Source organism: Cnephaeus nilssonii, assembly GCF_951640355.1.
Source record: "Cnephaeus nilssonii genome assembly, chromosome: 20".
Classification (NCBI taxonomy): domain Eukaryota; kingdom Metazoa; phylum Chordata; class Mammalia; order Chiroptera; family Vespertilionidae; genus Cnephaeus; species Cnephaeus nilssonii.
Genome location: NC_137091.1, coordinates 8,739,168 through 8,755,824, shown reverse-complemented (window position 1 = coordinate 8,755,824; position 16,657 = coordinate 8,739,168). Strand labels below are relative to the sequence as shown.

The 16,657-nt window shown below is 60.5% G+C and overlaps 2 protein-coding genes across 8 annotated transcripts; one reads left to right on the top strand and one right to left on the bottom strand.

Annotated features, from left to right (window-relative positions):
* The first annotated feature begins 684 nt into the window (after nt 1-684).
* SPATA2L (spermatogenesis associated 2 like) lies at nt 685-4,423 on the top strand. Its single transcript, XM_079800150.1, has 3 exons — nt 685-813; nt 1,095-1,398; nt 2,747-4,423. The coding sequence occupies exons 2-3, from the start codon at nt 1,096-1,098 to the stop codon at nt 3,710-3,712; spliced, it is 1,269 nt and encodes a 422-aa protein (XP_079656276.1). The 5' UTR covers nt 685-813; nt 1,095; the 3' UTR covers nt 3,713-4,423.
* Nucleotides 4,424-4,527: 104 nt separating this feature from the next.
* CDK10 (cyclin dependent kinase 10) lies at nt 4,528-14,406 on the bottom strand. Of its 7 annotated transcripts, XM_079800154.1 has the most exons (14): nt 11,376-11,414; nt 9,629-9,656; nt 9,460-9,532; nt 8,849-8,920; nt 8,218-8,320; nt 8,025-8,106; nt 7,863-7,930; nt 7,132-7,184; nt 6,934-7,003; nt 6,327-6,386; nt 5,923-6,046; nt 5,697-5,836; nt 5,415-5,467; nt 4,528-5,110 (listed from the first exon to the last, which is right to left on the bottom strand). In XM_079800154.1, exons 4-14 carry the CDS (start codon nt 8,865-8,867, stop codon nt 5,013-5,015), a joined length of 870 nt encoding a protein of 289 aa, XP_079656280.1. In that variant the 5' UTR covers nt 8,868-8,920; nt 9,460-9,532; nt 9,629-9,656; nt 11,376-11,414; the 3' UTR covers nt 4,528-5,012. The 7 variants fall into 7 exon arrangements, 6 of the variants coding, with proteins under 6 accessions (XP_079656280.1, XP_079656277.1, XP_079656279.1 ...); XM_079800151.1 differs by lacking the exon at nt 9,629-9,656 and having other exon boundaries at nt 11,376-14,402; XM_079800153.1 differs by lacking the exon at nt 9,629-9,656 and having other exon boundaries at nt 11,315-11,511.
* Between the last annotated feature and the right edge of the window lie 2,251 nt (nt 14,407-16,657).

The following is a 16,657-nucleotide window of genomic DNA, read 5'->3' as shown; positions in this document are numbered from 1 at the left end:
AGCAGTGTTCAGGTTCTTGGGGAACAGCTCCTACAAAAACAGGACCAGTTGGCATTTATTGGGCCAGGCAGTTTTCTAGGTCTTCTGCAGGTTTGCACCTCACGAGAACCCCATGAGGTAACCGCCACGGCCCTTCGCCACCCACATATTACGGCGAGGGGCGTGGGTTTGAGTCCAGCAAGCCAACCCTAGAGGCCAGTGGGCACCTGGGGCCGCTGTCCTGTCAGGATCCTCCGTGGGCTGGAGTCCGCGGCCTGCCAGCGCCGCAGGAACCACGGGCCAGCACCCGCCCACTCACCTTGCGGAGTAAGGCGAAGGGTCCCACCCGCCAGAGGAGATCCCCGCCCGGCGGGTTCGCGAGGAACTTCCGCTCCTTCGTCCCTGGCGCTGCAGAGGGCCTGGCCCGGAGAAAGGAGCCCGTTCGTCCCTCGGAGCCGCGGTGCCTCCTCGTGGGACCGCTGCTGGGATGCACTCACTCCCTGAGTGCCCGCTGAGCTCGCTCTTTGGCGGGAGGATCCGCTGTGCACCGCACCGGCGTCTACGTAGACGGGCTCGGCGGGGACAGGTGGGAAGGGACAGGCCCCGCCCCTGGGAAAGGCCCCGCCCCGCCCCGCCCCGCGGGAACGCACAGGCCCCGCACTCGGGCAGGCCCCGCCCGGCCCGTGTTAGCAGAGGCGGCGGTGACTGATTCCAGTCCCGCCCCGCGCGTCACGGCCGCGGCCGGTGGGCGGAGCCGGCTCTCGGCGGAAGCGCCCTGCTAGGGGAGAGGCCGAGCTGAGCTGCGGGCGCCTGGGGACCGCGGGGGACAGACAGGTAGTGGGGTCGCCTGCAGGGCTCACGACAGATCTACCGGAGAGGGGTTCTCTGTTCGGGAGGGGACTCCGCTGGAGGGCGGGGCGGGGCCCCAGGTAGGGGTTGCTGTAGGTACCGGGGGCCGCTCAGCCGGCGAGGACAGGATCACCGGGCTGGACGGGGACCTGTGGATGCCCCATCCTCATCGCCGGCGCCCTACCTTGGATGCTGGGTGGGGGCTCTAGGGCGCACAGCTGGCGGGGAGGGGTCCTGGCTCCTAAAGCCCTGCCCTCGCCCCCCAGGATGGGCAGCAGCTCGCTGTCCGAGGACTACCGCCAGTGCCTGGAGCGAGAGCTGCGGCGCGGCCGCGCGGGCGTGTGCGGGGACCCGTCGCTGCGCGCGGTGCTCTGGCAGATCCTGGTGGAGGACTTCGACCTGCACGGGGCGCTGCAGGACGACGCGCTGGCGCTGCTCACCGACGGCCTGTGGGGCCGCGCCGACCTGGCCCCCGCGCTGCGCGGCCTGGCCCGCGCCTTCGAGCTGCTGGAGCTGGCCGCCGTGCACCTGTACCTGCTGCCCTGGAGGAAGGAGTTCACCACCATCAAGGTAGGGCGCCGGCGATGAGGGTGGGGCTTTCTTGACCAGGCGCTGGGGTGGGGGATTTCTGTTGTCTCAGCCCCTGGTCTCAGGGCGCAGAGCGCGCTGAGGGGTCCTGCGTGTGTTGGGTCAGCTCTGGGCCGAAGTCCCCGTGGGCACTCCCAGCGCGGAGAACAAGGGGTGGGTGGAGACCACCCCCAGGGTGCACCTGCCTCCTGGGTGGATCCTGCCTTTAAAGCTTCCTTCACTGCCCTCCCCAAAGTGGCCTTGCCGCCCCAGTTGCCATAAAAATCATAGGACAAGCCCACGGGAAGGACTTGAGTTTCCATGGTCACCCTAATTCCTCCAGGATGTGGGCTGATCCCATTTATGGAGAATGAAGCCAGGTGGGTGTACCCCTATGAAAGCAGGCAGGGGCTTGCGGGGGCAGACTGGGCACGAACCTGGTTCACCCATGGCCCAGGTAGGAAGGCTGTGCTTGGGGCTGGCCTGACCCCTGTAAATGAGCAGCTGCCAGCAGAAGGGGGCAGGCGCTGGTGCTTAATTCGGAAGGGTAAGGAGGTGATGATGTCACTGGGCACGTGGGCGAGTGGCCTCCACCGGTTGTCATGGCAGCAGCAGCCTTTCTGGGGAGAGGAGTCCTGGAACCCACTGCTCATAGAGGACACAAGCTGGTCTGAGGTTCTAGGACTTGATTCATCCATTCAGAGGGAAGGGGGTGGAGGGTGGGGGTGTGCAGGGCCAGCCCCATGGCAGGCTGAAGCGGAAAACAGGCCTGCCCGTGAGGCGCTCCTGGGCCTTGGTGTTGGGCAGACCTGGTGAGGTCTGGTTCTGCCTCCTCCTGGCTGCGTGGCATTGGGCCGGTTCCCTACTCTCTCTGAACTCATTTCCCAATTGGACTTAACAATAGTCCAGTTTATGGTTCGTTCGTTGGGAGGGAAAGGCAAAGCCCCGAGCACAATGCCCGCACTCAGTGAGCTGATGTAGAACTGGCAGGGAGGTACTGGCCTAGGCTGTGAGCAGAGGAGGGCTCACAGTCGCAGGGTTGTGGGTTTTTGAGCTGCAGGAGGCAGTCGCCATCCCAACAGGTTTTCTTGTTGTGCACACAACTCTGCAGTCCGAAAGCACTCACCCACCTGGAACCCAGAAGGCGGTGGGGTTTCTGTGTGTGGGGGGGTCTTTGTTGTGTTCTGACTCCTGAACCCGGAGAACATACGTGTTTCTTAAACTGTGGTGAGGGGGGCTGCCCCAGTCGCCGAGTCACTGGCACCACGCTGCCATCCGGAGTGAGGGTGTGGCCCGAGTGGCGACGGCGGCGTGCGGGCTGGGCTGCTGCTAACCGGGCCCTCCCTTGCAGACGTTCTCAGGGGGCTACGTGCATGTGCTGAAGGGTGCGCTGTCCGAGGACCTCCTCATTCAGAGCTTCCAGAAGATGGGCTACGTGCCCAGGGACAACCACTGCCTCAAGGTGACTGCCCTGCCCCCCGCCCACCAGCTGGTGCAGGTGGCCCTGGGCTGCTTCGCCCTGCGGCTGGAGTGTGAGATCCTGGGCGAGGTGCTGGCACAGCTGGGCACCAGTGTGCTGCCGGCAGAGGAGCTGCTGCAGGCACGGAGGGCCAGCGGAGACGTGGCCTCCTGCGTGGCGTGGCTGCAGCAGCGGCTGGCCCGGGAAGAGGAGCCGCCGCCCCTGCCACCCCGGGGCTCCCCTGCTGTATTCCGGGCCCAGCTGGACCTGTACCGGGACCTGCAGGAGGATTCGGACTCAGACTCAGAAGAGGCCAGCCTGTACGGAGGGCCCTCTCCGGGCCCAGGCTCCCCCTCCTTGGAGCCGGCCTACCGGCCCCTGCCTTGGGAGCAGAGTGCCAAACTGTGGGGCCCTCAGGGTGAGGCCTGGGAGCCCATGGAGGAGGCTGAGGCACTGCAGGAAGTCAGCAGTCCGCCCCGCAGCCCGCCCTACGGGGCCTTGGAGGAGGGAGAGCCAGAGCCTGAGGCCTTCTCCTTCCTTTCCCTGCGCAGAGAGCTGAGCCGGCCCGGGGACCTGGCCGCTCCCAAAGCCCCTGGGAGCCCCAGCCCCCAGCACGTGCACGGGCCCATCGCCGAGCCCCCCGGCTACCAGGTGCACAGCTGCCTGGCCCCTGGTGCCCTGCCCACCCGCTGCTGCGACACATGCCGCCAGCTGCACACTGCCCACTGCGCTGCCCTGCCCGCCTGCCGCCTGGGCCATGAGCTACGCGCACTGCTTGGCGATGCCCACCAGCGCCTGTGGCTGCAGCGCGCAGAGGTGGACACTCTGCTCTACAGCAGCCCCGGGGCCCGGCCTTAGGCCCAGCCAGGCCCCTGGTCAAGGGCTTCCCCAGTGTTTCCGTGGTGCTTCTCTAGCCCTGGTCCCCTCCCAGGCCCAGGCCACTGCTGCCCCAGACAGAAGAGTCCCGGCTCAGCGTCCTGCCCAAGCTCCACAGGTAGGGCGGGGTCTTGGCTCCCATGGAAAGTTCCTCTTACCCAGACCCACCCCCACCTCAGACCCATGCCCAAACGTGCTACGTAGAAGGGTCTAGCCCATGTGACCGTTATCAAGGCACCCAAGCCTGTCCCCATGAAGGACCCTCCCCCCACCCCTCCCCACTGTGGGGCCCCATGGTCAGCCAGGAGCCCCTGATGCTCCCTGTGGTTTTGATTTGGGACATGCTGCCTCCCTCCAGGTGTCCGGGGGACACCCCACATAGGTGTCCAGAGGGCTCTGCCAGGTGCATGGCTGACCTTGCTGTGGAGGCCTGGCCCCTCACTGTTGGTGTCACTGGACACGTGCCCTGGCCACAGCTGTAAAGGAAGCTGGGTCCATGGATGGAGGAGATGATCTGATCTCAAACCAGAGAGGGTGCCCGAGCTCTGGAGGGCAGGCAACAGCAGGCAGGGGCTGATGGAGCCTGGACCGGCCGTCAGTCACTTCTGGGCACAGCCCCCAGGCTTCCCATGAAGCCCACCCCAGGCCCAACGGTAAACACTTGTGCCTGCCAAAGCCCTCGGCGCCAGTGCCACCCCCGCGCGGCCTCTCCTTACTGGCCCCGTCCACCCCACCCCTTTCCCAGCACTCGTCACAGTACAGAACCTCCACACATTAAAAGGACACAACCGCCTGCGTCTGTCAGGAAAGCTTTTATCTCAGTTCCTGTAGCACCGACCGTACCCTCCCCTGGGCTCTGCCCCCAGGAGGCACTTGCTCTGGTGTCTCTGAGTGGTCACGGCCCAGACCCGGGTCCAACCCACACCCAACCTCTCCACACAGCCCCGCCCGAGGACCACGACAGGACTCGGCACCCGAGGTCTGCACATCCCTAGCCAGCAGCACCCCCAAGATGGGCCCGTGGGTGCTTCCGGAGCTTCTGGGAGCCTTGGGCGTGGTGGGCAGAACCTAGTAGGGCCCCAGGTGGGGCCACCACAGCTCTGGTGGGGCCCGGCTCATGGTGCCCCCACCCATATACCGGTGCACACCCTGCTGTTCTGGGGCAGTGGTGGGTGAGGAGGCAGGAATCAGAGCGGTCGGCTGAAGCAGCTGGTGAGTCCTGGCTGAGGGTCCAGCTGGGTCTCGGGAGCCTGTCAGCCCGGCTGGCAGGGGCCTCCGGCAGTCAGGGCCTGCAGCGCTTGCTCTGGCTCTCAGACAAGGCGGGAGCAGCCCGCTTGTTGCGGTGGTGAGGGAAGGTGGGCATGAGCTCCGGCTCACAGGCTGTTGGGAGGGGGTGTCAGCATTGGGGGGCACTTAGCATTCACCTCAGGTTCCTGAGCCCCCCCGCACCTCCCTCTGCTCCCCTATGACCTGCAGACAGTATGGCCAGTGTCCAGCGGCTGCCTATGCAGGGCCAGCAAGCCACCTGGATGGGTCTGGGCTGGGAGTGCCCCCCACCCCCACATCACGGGCTGGGGCTTGAGGAGCTCTGAGGCCATCCCAGCATCGCCCCCCCCCCGCCCCGAAGAAAAAGGCCACCAGCCAAGAGCTCTGCAGACGGAGCCTGAGGGTCCTGGGGACTCACGCAGGGGCTTCTCCTTGAAGTAGGAGCTCTCCAGGCAGTCCCCGGCCGTCGCCCTGGGGGACAGTCACGTGAGCGCACCTTGCCCAGGCGGGTCCCCCTCACAGCTGCCTGACCCGGCGACCCTGGTTCCCATTCCCCAACAACAGAAGGGTGGGTGAGGAGGAGGGGGCCTCGCAATGGGCTCCGTGATCTGAGTGGACCGAGACCACAGAACTGGGCACCTGGCCCGCCACACGTGTCTGGGAGGGACCCCCTGGTGGCGGCACGGCCTGTGGTCAGCACCTTTTCGTGGGGTCGTACATGAAGAGCAGGTTCAGCAGGCGCAGGCCGGCCTCTGACAGCCACGGGAACCTGTGCTTCAGGTTGTTGTAGGGCTGCTTCCGCAGGCTGTACTGGCTGACCAGCGGCAGCCGGGAGAAGCCCTGCGGATGGGAGCGCAGCTGCAGGGGCAGGCCCAGCGGGGGCAGGAGGGGTGCAGGGAGGGTGAGGGCGGAGGCTGGGTGCTCACCGGCCAGATGTTCTCACTGGGTGTTCCCAGCAGCTGTACGATCAGGTCCACCTGGTGGATCTCAGATGTGCCCGGGAGAAGGGGCTTGTGAGCCAGCAGCTCAGCCAGGACGCAGCCCAAGGCCCTGCAGAGCGGAGCAGTGCCTCCTCTCACACACCTGTTCGCACCACCCCGACGCGGCCCTTGGACAGGCCTGGAGCTCGAGGTCACATGGAGGGGCCACAGACGGGCCCAGCAGGCCTCTGACTGCAGGGCAGGGCCTCCTGCAGACGCAGTGCTGGGCCGGGAGTGCTGTTCTCACACTTCCCTTCGGGATCCCAGGCGTAGGCCACCTCCCTGAGCCCGGAGCACAGATGCCAGCCCCATCTGCCCCAGACAGTGCCCACACGCCCTCCACCCCTCACCACATGTCGATGCTGGTGGTCTGCGTGGTGGTGCCCAGCAGCAGCTCCGGGGCTCGGTACCTGCAAACAGAAGCGCACACCTCATGCCCGGCGCTCCTGGGCCTCCACAGGGCACCGCGAATCTGCAGCCCACCCACCGGCCACCGGTCTTTCCGGAGCCCGAGATGTCCCGGGCGGCAGCATTGCTGACACCACCCAGTCCACCTTCCTGGGAAGCTCTGCTCATGCGAGCAGCGCCTGGTAACAGCTGCCCTCGCTGCACAGCCCGTGTGCATCCCCGACAACACTGGGTCCCCGGGCGGGCCTACTGTCCGCCGTTTTACAGACGGAGCTGAGTTACACATGGCAGGAGGCATCCGACTAGTGTCTTCCCTTTAACCATGCCCGAGCTGCCTCTGAAAACGTGGTGAGCAGTTAGTCAGCCACGTGGACCACCCGTCCTTCAGGCAGGGTGGCAACCTCCCCTCCCGACACAGCTCAGAGCCAGGCTGGTGTCCTGCTGCCGGGGAGCTGCCCCAGACCCAGCCTCTGAGTGTGTGCAGCTCCAAGGCCGGCCAGGACACCCCTCACTCCCCTCCACCAGGCACCCCCAACCCCAGGGACTCACCACAGAGTGACCACCTTGGGCGTCATTGGTCTCACGGGGATGCCATAGGCCCGGGCCAGGCCGAAATCCGCTGACAGAGGCAGACAGGTGGGAGAGAGGAGTGTCACCCAGTGGGGGGCCAGCTCTTAGCCTTCAGGGAGCTTGTAAGGATAGATCTGCCCACCCCCCCCGCAAGGTGGCAGGCACAGAGACACCCACCTGTCTTCACGCAGCCCTTATCGGTCATGAGCAAGTTGGAAACCTTCAGGTCCCTGTGACAGAAAGGGAATGTCAGGGTCCCAGGAAGTGAGCGCCACCAGCAGTCTTGTCATCACCATGGTAACACTCAGACGCTTTCCCACATCTCCTGCGTGAACTTATGAAAATGAGGGCAGGCAGCATACGGCAGCTGGACACCCGAGCTCTCAGGACCTCTGAGAAGTGGCAGAGCCAGGCCTCTAGCCCACATCTAACTTCCAGTCTTGCCCTAGCTCCCCACCCAGGGCAGCACCAACTGCCCCAGGGCACAGGGAGCTGTTGTCTGCACAGTCCTGCTCTGGGCTCAGATGGCCACACTCCACCCCCACCCCCCAAGTCTGGGCCTTTCCTGGCCTGTGTCACAAGACCCCAGGCAGCTCTCCACTGCGGGACTTCTCAGAGCTTGACTACACTCACACCATCAGAGCAGGAGGAGGTGTTGTTTGTCCTGGATGCTTCCCCAGGAGCATCGAGACAACCTCCCTGCACTGAGCCTGTGTCTGCTCCTGCGCCTCTCCTGGACCCTGGGCACGACGCACTGGAAGCCGGGGTCAGTACAGGGTGAAAAGCCAGCACAAACGCCCAAGACCCCACCCTCCTCCAGGCTGATGCCATCCCAGCACCTGAGGCCCTGCCCCCATCCAGACCCAGCTCCCTGAGACTGAGCCCCTCTGGCCCCCCAGAGCCCCCACCTGTGGATGATGAAGTTCTGGTGTAGGTACTGGAGACCCCGCAGCACCTGCAGCACGATGCACTTGACCTGTGCAGAGGGCCAGGACGTCAGGGCGGGCCCTGCTCGGCACCAACGTGTTGGACCAGGACCCGTAAAGAGCCCTCAGGGCCCACCCTCGCACCTGGGCCTCCGAGAAGGGCGTTGGCATGTTCTCCAGAAGGCTGGCCAGGTCCTGCTCACAGTAACCCATCACCAGAAAGATGCTGGAAGCAGCAAGGGGAGCACCATGCCACCTCAGCCTCCTCGCTGGGGGGCCGGGGGGGGGGGGCTGGCAGAGGGCTGGGCAGGGCCAGTGTGGAGGCCGGAATGCTCACCTCTCCAGGTGGTTGCCCACCACCACCTCCTTCAGCTCCACGATATTTGGATGGCGGAGGCGGAGGAGCAGCGTGATCTCGCGAAGGCTGCTGATGGGGACGCCTGCAACCGGACACGCTCAGCAAGCCCACCTGCAGACAGGACCCCTGCACCCTGCCGCCTCAGTGAGCCCCGCCCTACAGTCAGGGCTCTAGTGCTCGCTCAGGAGAATCGAGGCGTCCCAACAAGCAGCTTGAGCCCCTCCTTCCTACATCAGAGGCACAGCAGCAGCTCTCAGCACTGACCACTGTGGAGAACGGGCCCACTGAGCACGGCAGAGCCCTGCCCACGCAGCAGCCAGGGAGGTGAGGGAGTGTGCGCACAGGGCTGCCTGCCCGGCCTTGGGAGGGGAAGGCCCTGAGGGGGGTGAGAGCTGAGAAAGATGATGAGGGAGACGGAGGAGGAGGATTGCAGCCCAGAGGGTGGGGGTGACAAGCTGGAGCCCTCACAGACCAGCCTCCTTCCACCACCACGCAGATGCTCTCCGGAGGGCCGCCAGGCACTCTCAGTACCGGGGGTCCAGTCCTAAGGGAGCCTCGGTCAACCTGTACCTTTCTGCCCCGCCCACTCTGGGCTGGAAGTCCTGCTCACCATCCTTCTCCTTGTCCATCCGTACTTTCTTCAGGGCGACAATCTCATCCGTCTGGGTGTCCCGGGCCCTATCTGGGAAGGAAACTCATCCGTGGTGGGATGCAACCCGCTCCCCGAGCACACGCCCTTGTACCACACGACCTCTGCCTGACATCTGGGGCTCCTTCTTTGACAACCAGGTGCCCAGTTGCAAACCAACACCCGTGGCCCCACTAGACACGTGATCCTGGGGGGTCCTCACTTGCCTGGGCACAGGGTGCCTCGTTAGAAAGAGCTCCCCCTGAGTGGGTATGCAGGTCACTGCCTGGTGCTCTGTGGTTACCCTGTTCTCACACCAAATCAGGTACTTTGTCTACAAAAAAGATGGCTCCGCACAGCACTGTGCTGGCCTGTGGAGATGCTTAGCAGTGGGATGCACACCAGTGTCCAGCTGCTGCAAGCTCTTTTGGGAGTTCTGCACTTTACTACTGTAACAGCTGGGGCCACTCCTGGTTACAGGGGAGCAACCGGACGGTTATTCAGATGGGTAATCACTCGTACAGGTTTTCATCCTGGCTCCTTCCAGCCCTAACACAGCTACCGTGGGACTCTCCCATGCCCTGGCCACTCACACACGATGCCATAAGTGCCTTCCCCGATGCGGTTCAGCTTCTCGAACTCCTTCACGCTCCGGCACCGTCCCAGCTAGAAGAGAGAGTGCTGGTAGTGCGAGGACTGGCAGCTAATGGAACTGAAGATGGATATTTCACACTTCCTTTGTATCACTTAGGTCTCACTCACCGAACAGAAAGGTCACCACACACTTGGGCTTGTCAGATGAGAAAAGGGGGATGAGGATACTGGGTAGGCAGCCACGCCCTTCCAATCCCATGGCCCAGGTGTGCCTGTCTATAAGGTAACCACCAGGAGCTGTGGTTGAAATGAACGGTTCACTTCCTCAGCTGCACTAGCCACGTGGGAAGTGTTCACTGGCCTCAAGTGGCTCATGGTGACCACACTGGACGATTCAGAAAACAGTTCCGTCACCACAGAAAGTCTACCGAGCAGCACTGGTCTCAAGGACGCTCTGCAGATGGCAAAAGCTTCAGAAATACCCGCCAGGGTGGGAATGTTTCCGTGGCAGAGACTCCTGCCCCTACACGCAGACGTCACTGCTTCCTCTGAGCTATGGAACGCGGCCCAACGGCATGCGGCCACCGTGGTGGCTGTTTCCCCAGCCTCCCTTGCAGCTGGGTATGACCATACGACTAAGTTCTGGCCAACAAGAGACAACCTGAGTGCTTGGCCCACCTTGTGGAAAACAGCTGCCTCTCTCTGGAAGGTTAGGGGAGAGAGAAAAAAAGCCCTGTACTTAAGCCATTATATCCTGGGGTCTCTCTGTCCTAGCAGAGAGCTTGTATCCCAACACACCTTCATAATGGGGTACACTCACAGGCAGGCTGAGAAGCACAGGCTGCAAGTTAGAACTGAATTCTAACAGCTCCTCTGTGGCCTCTGCCTCTATTCTCTGGCCAAACCTTGCCCTCCAACGCACTGCTTTCTAACACCTGGGAGCCAAGCGGCCCGGACTGAGGAAGCTCTTCGGTGATCTCACCTCCACCACCTTCCCACTTAATTCCCCTTCTCTTTCTCTCCTCCCTGACTTGGCTCCTGCCACTCCCTAAGTCTGGCCTCCTCATTTCTGCGTGCCCGAGACACAGTAGCACTTCCCAGCCCGGCGAAATGCCAGCCCTTCCACAAGTTCTTCCTGCCCGCCCCCCCCCCCCCCCCCCCCGCCCCGGGAATTCTTCTCTGAAATGCTGGTGGTTGTCTTGAACCACCTACTACTGTGCACTTGGCTATGTCCTGATCTGGGTGTGTCTTAACTCGCAGCGGAGAGCAGGGCTCCCAGCACTCTGCGCACCGAGTCGGGAACGCGCCCGCACCTGGGCGCAGCTGCGGGGTGCAGCGCCCGCCAGGCGATGGCTCAGGGCGGCTCCTGGGCTCGCTCCGCCACGGGCTGTGAATGAGCCTTACTGGGTACGCGACTGGGCCTTTCAGAGCACCACAAGTAAACTACAATCCAGCCGCCAGGGTTCAGGCCGGCCCCCGCACGAGTCGATCGTGGTAAAATCATTCAACGCCCCTAACCTTCACCCTCGTCTCTACAAAAGGGGCGGCAATGGTGCCTGCGACAAAGGGACAGTAAAGCTAGACCGAGCCTGGCCCGACCCATTCAAAGCCCACGCCTCCGAGGCTCCCACGGGCAACCCCCCTCCGACACAAGGTGCTTCTGCGTCAGTTTGCCGAGCCCGTCCTGGGCGCAAAACTCTAAAAAAACGCTGGAGAGGACGCCCGGAACCCAGGCCGCCCCTCCTTGCCGGGGTTGGCCGCCGGCTTCCGCGCCTGCCGCGAGGAACTCTGGGACTGCCGTTCCCGCCCGTGCCGGAAACCTCGGCGCTTTAGCACGACACTGAGGGCCCGGACCTTGTCGGGCCCGCCCGTCCGCAGCGAGCGCGGCTCTACCCCGAGCGACCTCCGACCGCACCCTGTGTTCCGGAGGCACCGTGAAGAAGCCTTCCTTACGGACGCACTTCAGGCGGATCTGTTCCGACTCCGGCTCCGGCTCCCCCATGCCGAGCGCTGCACCCACTTCCCGGGGCGCAGGCGCAGACGGCTCCCTCGGCTCTGGAGCGACCCCACTTCCGGGGCGTTCCCTCTGGCGACGGTTACCAAGGGAACCGAAGACCGCCGTAGACCTAAGCTCCCAGGACGCGCTCAGGCTATGGAGGTTCATATCCTGAATGGGTACCTGCAGCTTCCCACAGGCAGGGTGGCCCTTCTGTCATCACGGCTGGGACTCAGGGCACAGAGAATAAGGACAGCGACTCAGGTGGTTGTTTATTCTTTGGTCTGTAAAGCATAGGCGTCTATTGTGCTGGGATTCCTGTGTCGGGCATAGGGGCCCAATACTGTCTCCTCGTGAATGGTCCTCTGCTCTTGGCCTCCGCTGGAACCGATGAGAGCCTCATTTGAGGCTGAAGTGACGATGATCTGTGGAATGACGGCTTTGTTCCAGCCCGATGTTACCTTTGCCTCAGGTTTCTCTAGGAGGAAGGAAACATCCGGGTATTTAGTAAGTCTGCAGCGAATGCAGACAACGTCTGTGTGACGGCCAAAGCACAGGGACTCGATTCGTGGTTCAGGACAAAGAAACAGGTGAGGTTGGAAGCAGTCAGAACTGTGCATGAGCGTTCAAAAGCTTAACCCAGACACCTTCTAGGACTAGAGGAGACTTCTGCCATCCACCGTGGACACCCAGCTGCCAAAGGCTCAGGAGGTAGACAACCTCAAAAAGGCAGGCGTGCCTCAGAGATGCAGTTTCAGGTGCACAATTTCCAAAGGATTCTAAAGCTGGTAACAGCTCTCTATACAGAACTTTATTAGTCAGAACGCTGCACAAATGGACACTTCTGATATTGGCCACATTTTCTTAAACTTGTTAAGTTTACAAGGAATACATAAAACTTGTGAAATGCTGAGTTTGTCAAATGTTACAAAAAGCAGAAGGCCCTTCCCTGCCTGCACCTCTGGGAGTTACAGTTCGAGGCACATCCCTTCACGCCTCTGGTAAAGCACCACAGGGGTCTCTGTGCATATGTGTGTGCGTAAACAGCACTCCCAGCATCACATCCTGCACCAGACGGCTTGGCAGTTTCCCTTGTTCCCACTTAACACCTCATGGGCCTAGCCACACGGGAAATAGTCGCCTGTGCTGAGCCCTGGAGTAACGACAGTGAATAATGACCCACGACAGGCTTCTGAAGTAGGCCCTCGAGAACCCTACGTTTGACAGATGAAGGAAATGAGGCGCAGGAAGTTTAAGTCACCTGCCCAAGGCTGATGGCAGAGGGAGATGCTGGAGCCTGGTATCAGGTCCAGAGCCCCCTTGAACTTCAACCCTGCAGCACAGCCTGGGTGATTTTAACCATTGCCGAGTGACCACAGCCTGCCCTGGGCACTTTCATGTCATCCTTTCTCCATTTAATTTCAATTGGGGAATTTATTTTTGCACATTTTTTCATACAAGTGTTTTATATATTAAAACGACTTAAAGGTTATGAATATTTAACTTAAAGTAATATGTGATTAAAAATTGAATATGGAATATTCTTCCCCTTGTAGGACATTCAAGGTGGCCACTCACAGTGCTGCGGACACTGGCTTCTGCTTGACTTGTGGCCTCTGGCTGGAAGGCTGAGATGGGACAGCTGACTGCAGCACCTCCCCACCAGGGGGCAGCTCGGGCTCCAGGCCCCAGGCCCCAGGCCCCAGGCCCCAGTGAGCGTTCCAATGAGCCTGTCCTTGCCTGGCCTCAGAAGTCCCCTCTGCCACATTCTGATGGTTACAAGAGTGATTTAGGGAGAGGGACAAGACCACATCCAGGTGGGAGGAGCGTCTCGTGGTGGGCGACTTGGGCTTGTCTTGGGGAAACACCAGCAGCCATGCATGTACCTTCACTTTGCAGCAAACCTCAGACACCATGTCCATCCATCACATCCAGTTAGACTTAAAGAGTTTGGGTGCAGCTCTCAGAGACCAGGACTCGCCTATATTCCATGGTTTTTTGAGGTGTAATCCACACAAGATAAAATGCACAGTTCTTAACGGCTCAGCTGGGTGAGTTTTCACACTTGCACACGCCAGGGTAACCACCCAAACATGATGCAGAACGTACCATTGCTCCAGAGTTCCCGCAGGCCCGTTCCTGTCAGCCAGCACCCCCAGCCCAGCCCAGCAGTCCCTTTGGTTTCTATCCCACAGTAGTCAAGCTTACTTTCAATACTTGGACAATACACAGAATTCTTGACTTGGAACTCTCCATTTCCCTGAAGCTGTTACGGTATTAGGTTAATTAAAGAGACTCCGACTTCCAAAAGGTCTCAGCTTCTCAAGTGAAAAGCAGATGTGCGCGCCCTTGTTCGATGTTCTTCCTGGCAGGACTGTCTCCCCTCGCCCCCTGCAGGCCACCAAGACAGACCGGCCACTCTCATTCCACGTGGCTGTGTCTGGCTTTCCTCAGCCTCTGTGCAGCGTTGAACACTGTGGACTAGTTTTCCTTTCTTTTTTTAACAGCTTTATTGTGGTGTAATTTACATACCATAACATTCACTTGTTTATAAAGTATACACTTCAAAAAAATAAAATAAAATGAAACATACACTTCAATGATTTTTAGTAAACTTTCAGAGGTGGGCAACCCTCAATCCAGTTTTAAGACCTCTTGTTCCCATGTGCGGCCACCCCTTTCTTACCCTCAGCCCGGCTTCCCTCTCTACACGTTTGCCTTTTCTGGACGTTTCCTGTACATGGAATGGTAACGGCATCATCTCTACATGTGGCTCCGGGCACCTGGCGCCCGGCTGTGGCGACTCCGAGGTCCCGCATGTCGGTAGCTTGACCCTTGTTGCTGAGATGCCCCATTGTAGAAGCCACACTCTTCACCTTCTTTCTTGAAACTCTAGCCTCACTTTTTTTAAAATCCTTGCTCAAGGATATATTCATTGATTAGTTTTTAGAGAGAGGGGAAAGGTAAGAGAGAGAGAGAGAGAGAGAGAGAGAGAGAAACCGGTCAGTTGCCTCCCGTACCGGAGATCAAACCTGCAAACATAGGTATGTGCCCTGACCGAAAATCAAACTCGCAACCTTTCAGGGCATGGGACGACGCTCCAACCGAGACACATCGCCAGGGTGTCCATCCTCGCTCTAGCTTTCTGACCTTTCCCCTCTATGTCCAGCCTCTCCCCACCCCTCTGAAATGACAGTGTGACAGGCAGTGCCCTGCCCACAGCTTCCCTTGCAGAAGTCCAGCCCTGGAATTTGCAGATGAGCCCCAACTGAGATGCCAGGCAGGTGAGGCCCACCGGGAAAAGGTTCTTGTTGACACGATGCAATGCCTCTCCTGGACTAGACGGTCCTGTCTGTGTGTGACACCTGGAGCCGTCCAGCAATCTGGGACATGGATCCCGAGGGTGGCAAAGTGTAGGCGCACACAGTCCTGCTGGGTTCATCCGCTGTGCCGTGTGCCCTGCCGCTGACCCTCCCTTTACGTGGGAGACATTGAGTTCCTCGGCAGTAAAGCCTCCTTTGGTTGGCTTTTCTGTGATTTGCAGCCAAAAGCCTCCCAATAGACTGGTAGCATTCTCCAAACCTCCCTAGGACTCTGGCTCCTCCTGTGGTCTTCCATCTTCAAAGGAGGGTTCCTACTGGGATTTGAGATCCAAGCCCTGCTCAACACCCTCATTTCAAACTGCTTCCTGCTCCTCCTGACCCCACAGATGCTAAAATTTGAACCTGCCTGAGCCCAGCTCCTCCTGACCCAGCAACCACTCAATCTCAAGGTCACTGCCACCCACCCTCCTGGCTCCGGTCCCCACCTCTCATCACAGAGCAGGTTCCGCTGGTCCTACCTCCTGGATCTTTTGTAATTCCCACTGCCAGTGGCTCCTTAGTTCCTCCCTAATAGCAATGGGCCTCTGACAGGTCTCGCTGCCCCCAGTAGCCTTTATTCTGGAGACATTTTTCCAGGGCACAGACCCCATCACACGTCCCTTGTTTTAATTAAAAATTCCATGTCCACAACCCACACGGTAGAACCAAGAGAAGACTTCATCTTCTGGCTGCTTCTGTGGCTTCATCCCCCTACCCACACTGGACTGGGATGAAGTGGATAAATTTGCCAAACGATTGCAGCCCTTTGTCCCACCGAGGTTCTGCTCCCTCTGTCCCTTCTTATAGGCCAGTGGTCGGCAAAATGTTGCTTGCGAGCCACATGCGGCTCTTTGGCCCCTTGAGTGCGGTTCTTCCACAAAATACCACGTGCGGGCGCGCACGTACAGTGCGATTGAAACTTCGGGGCCCATGCGCAGAAGTCGGTTTTCGGCTCTCAAAACAAATTTCAATCATTGTACTGTTGATATTTGGCTCTGTTGACTAATGAGTTTGCCAACCTCTGTTACAGGCGACTGTGCTCCAGCCTGGGGCAGCCTTCCAAACTTCGGGTCCAGTCTCGAGTGTTGAGGAGCGACAGTGCATCCACCCGCTGGGACAGAGCGGTGTTCACTGTGTCTGGGCGCTGAGCCCCTCCTGACTGTTACGCATGTATCACTTGGCAACTTCCCCCAACCTTTACTGAACTTGTTCCCTCTTACATAAAGATCCTAACCCTCCACCCTGTTGTCAGGATCCCTGTTCACCCATCCCTAAGCTCCTTGAAGCTGCAGCCTCGGGCTCTGTCCCCTTTTGGGTGGGTCCTACCTTTGACTCCAGGTGCCGGCAACTGCTGCTTGGCGGCCCCTTCCTTCCGAGGGGAGCCCTCTGCAGACTTATAGGAAAGGCTGTCCATCGACCTTTCCTTAGGCTTTGGGCCTGAAAAGGTGCACCCCATTTGCTCCTCACCTGGAATATATGGATAATTAATTGGACATGATTTACTGAATCTAGGGCAATGGATGCATTCTTCTTCAGTTGCCTTCTTTGGTTCAGAATGAAATAGGCAGCTTGAAAGACTTGGGTGACTCCATTTCCCTAAACTGGTTATTTCCATGGAAGAAAAGGTCCCCGATGCACGGTCATCGGGACTCAGGCGTAGGAGGGCGGGGCGCCCAGCACCCCAAGCTCCCGCCGGTGCGGCCCGCTCCACAGAGACGGCGGGCCGGCGGCCCTTTACCTTTCCCGGGCTTGTGTTTGCTTCTGCATAAGCCTCATAGGCGAGCCCGCCGCCCCGCCGGCTCGGCCCGGCCGGGCACCTGCTCCTCGGCGGGCGCGCCA

What these genes read in the sequence shown, in the direction of transcription:
- SPATA2L (XM_079800150.1), top strand. Translation starts at nt 1,096, where the DNA reads ATGGGCAGCAGCTCGCTGTCCGAGGACTACCGCCAGTGCCTGGAGCGA. An exon ending in AGGAGTTCACCACCATCAAG is followed by an intron (nt 1,399 to 2,746) that starts GTAGGGCGCCGG and finishes CCTCCCTTGCAG; the next exon opens with ACGTTCTCAGGGGGCTACGT.
- CDK10 (XM_079800151.1), bottom strand. Translation starts at nt 11,624, where the DNA reads ATGAACCTCCATAGCCTGAGCGCGTCCTGGGAGCTTAGGTCTACGGCG. An exon ending in AGGCACTTATGGCATCGTGT is followed by an intron (nt 8,921 to 9,459) that starts GTGAGTGGCCAG and finishes TTTCCTTCCCAG; the next exon opens with ATAGGGCCCGGGACACCCAG. An exon ending in CTTCAAGGAGAAGCCCCTGC is followed by an intron (nt 5,111 to 5,414) that starts GTGAGTCCCCAG and finishes CCCTCCCAACAG; the next exon opens with CCTGTGAGCCGGAGCTCATG.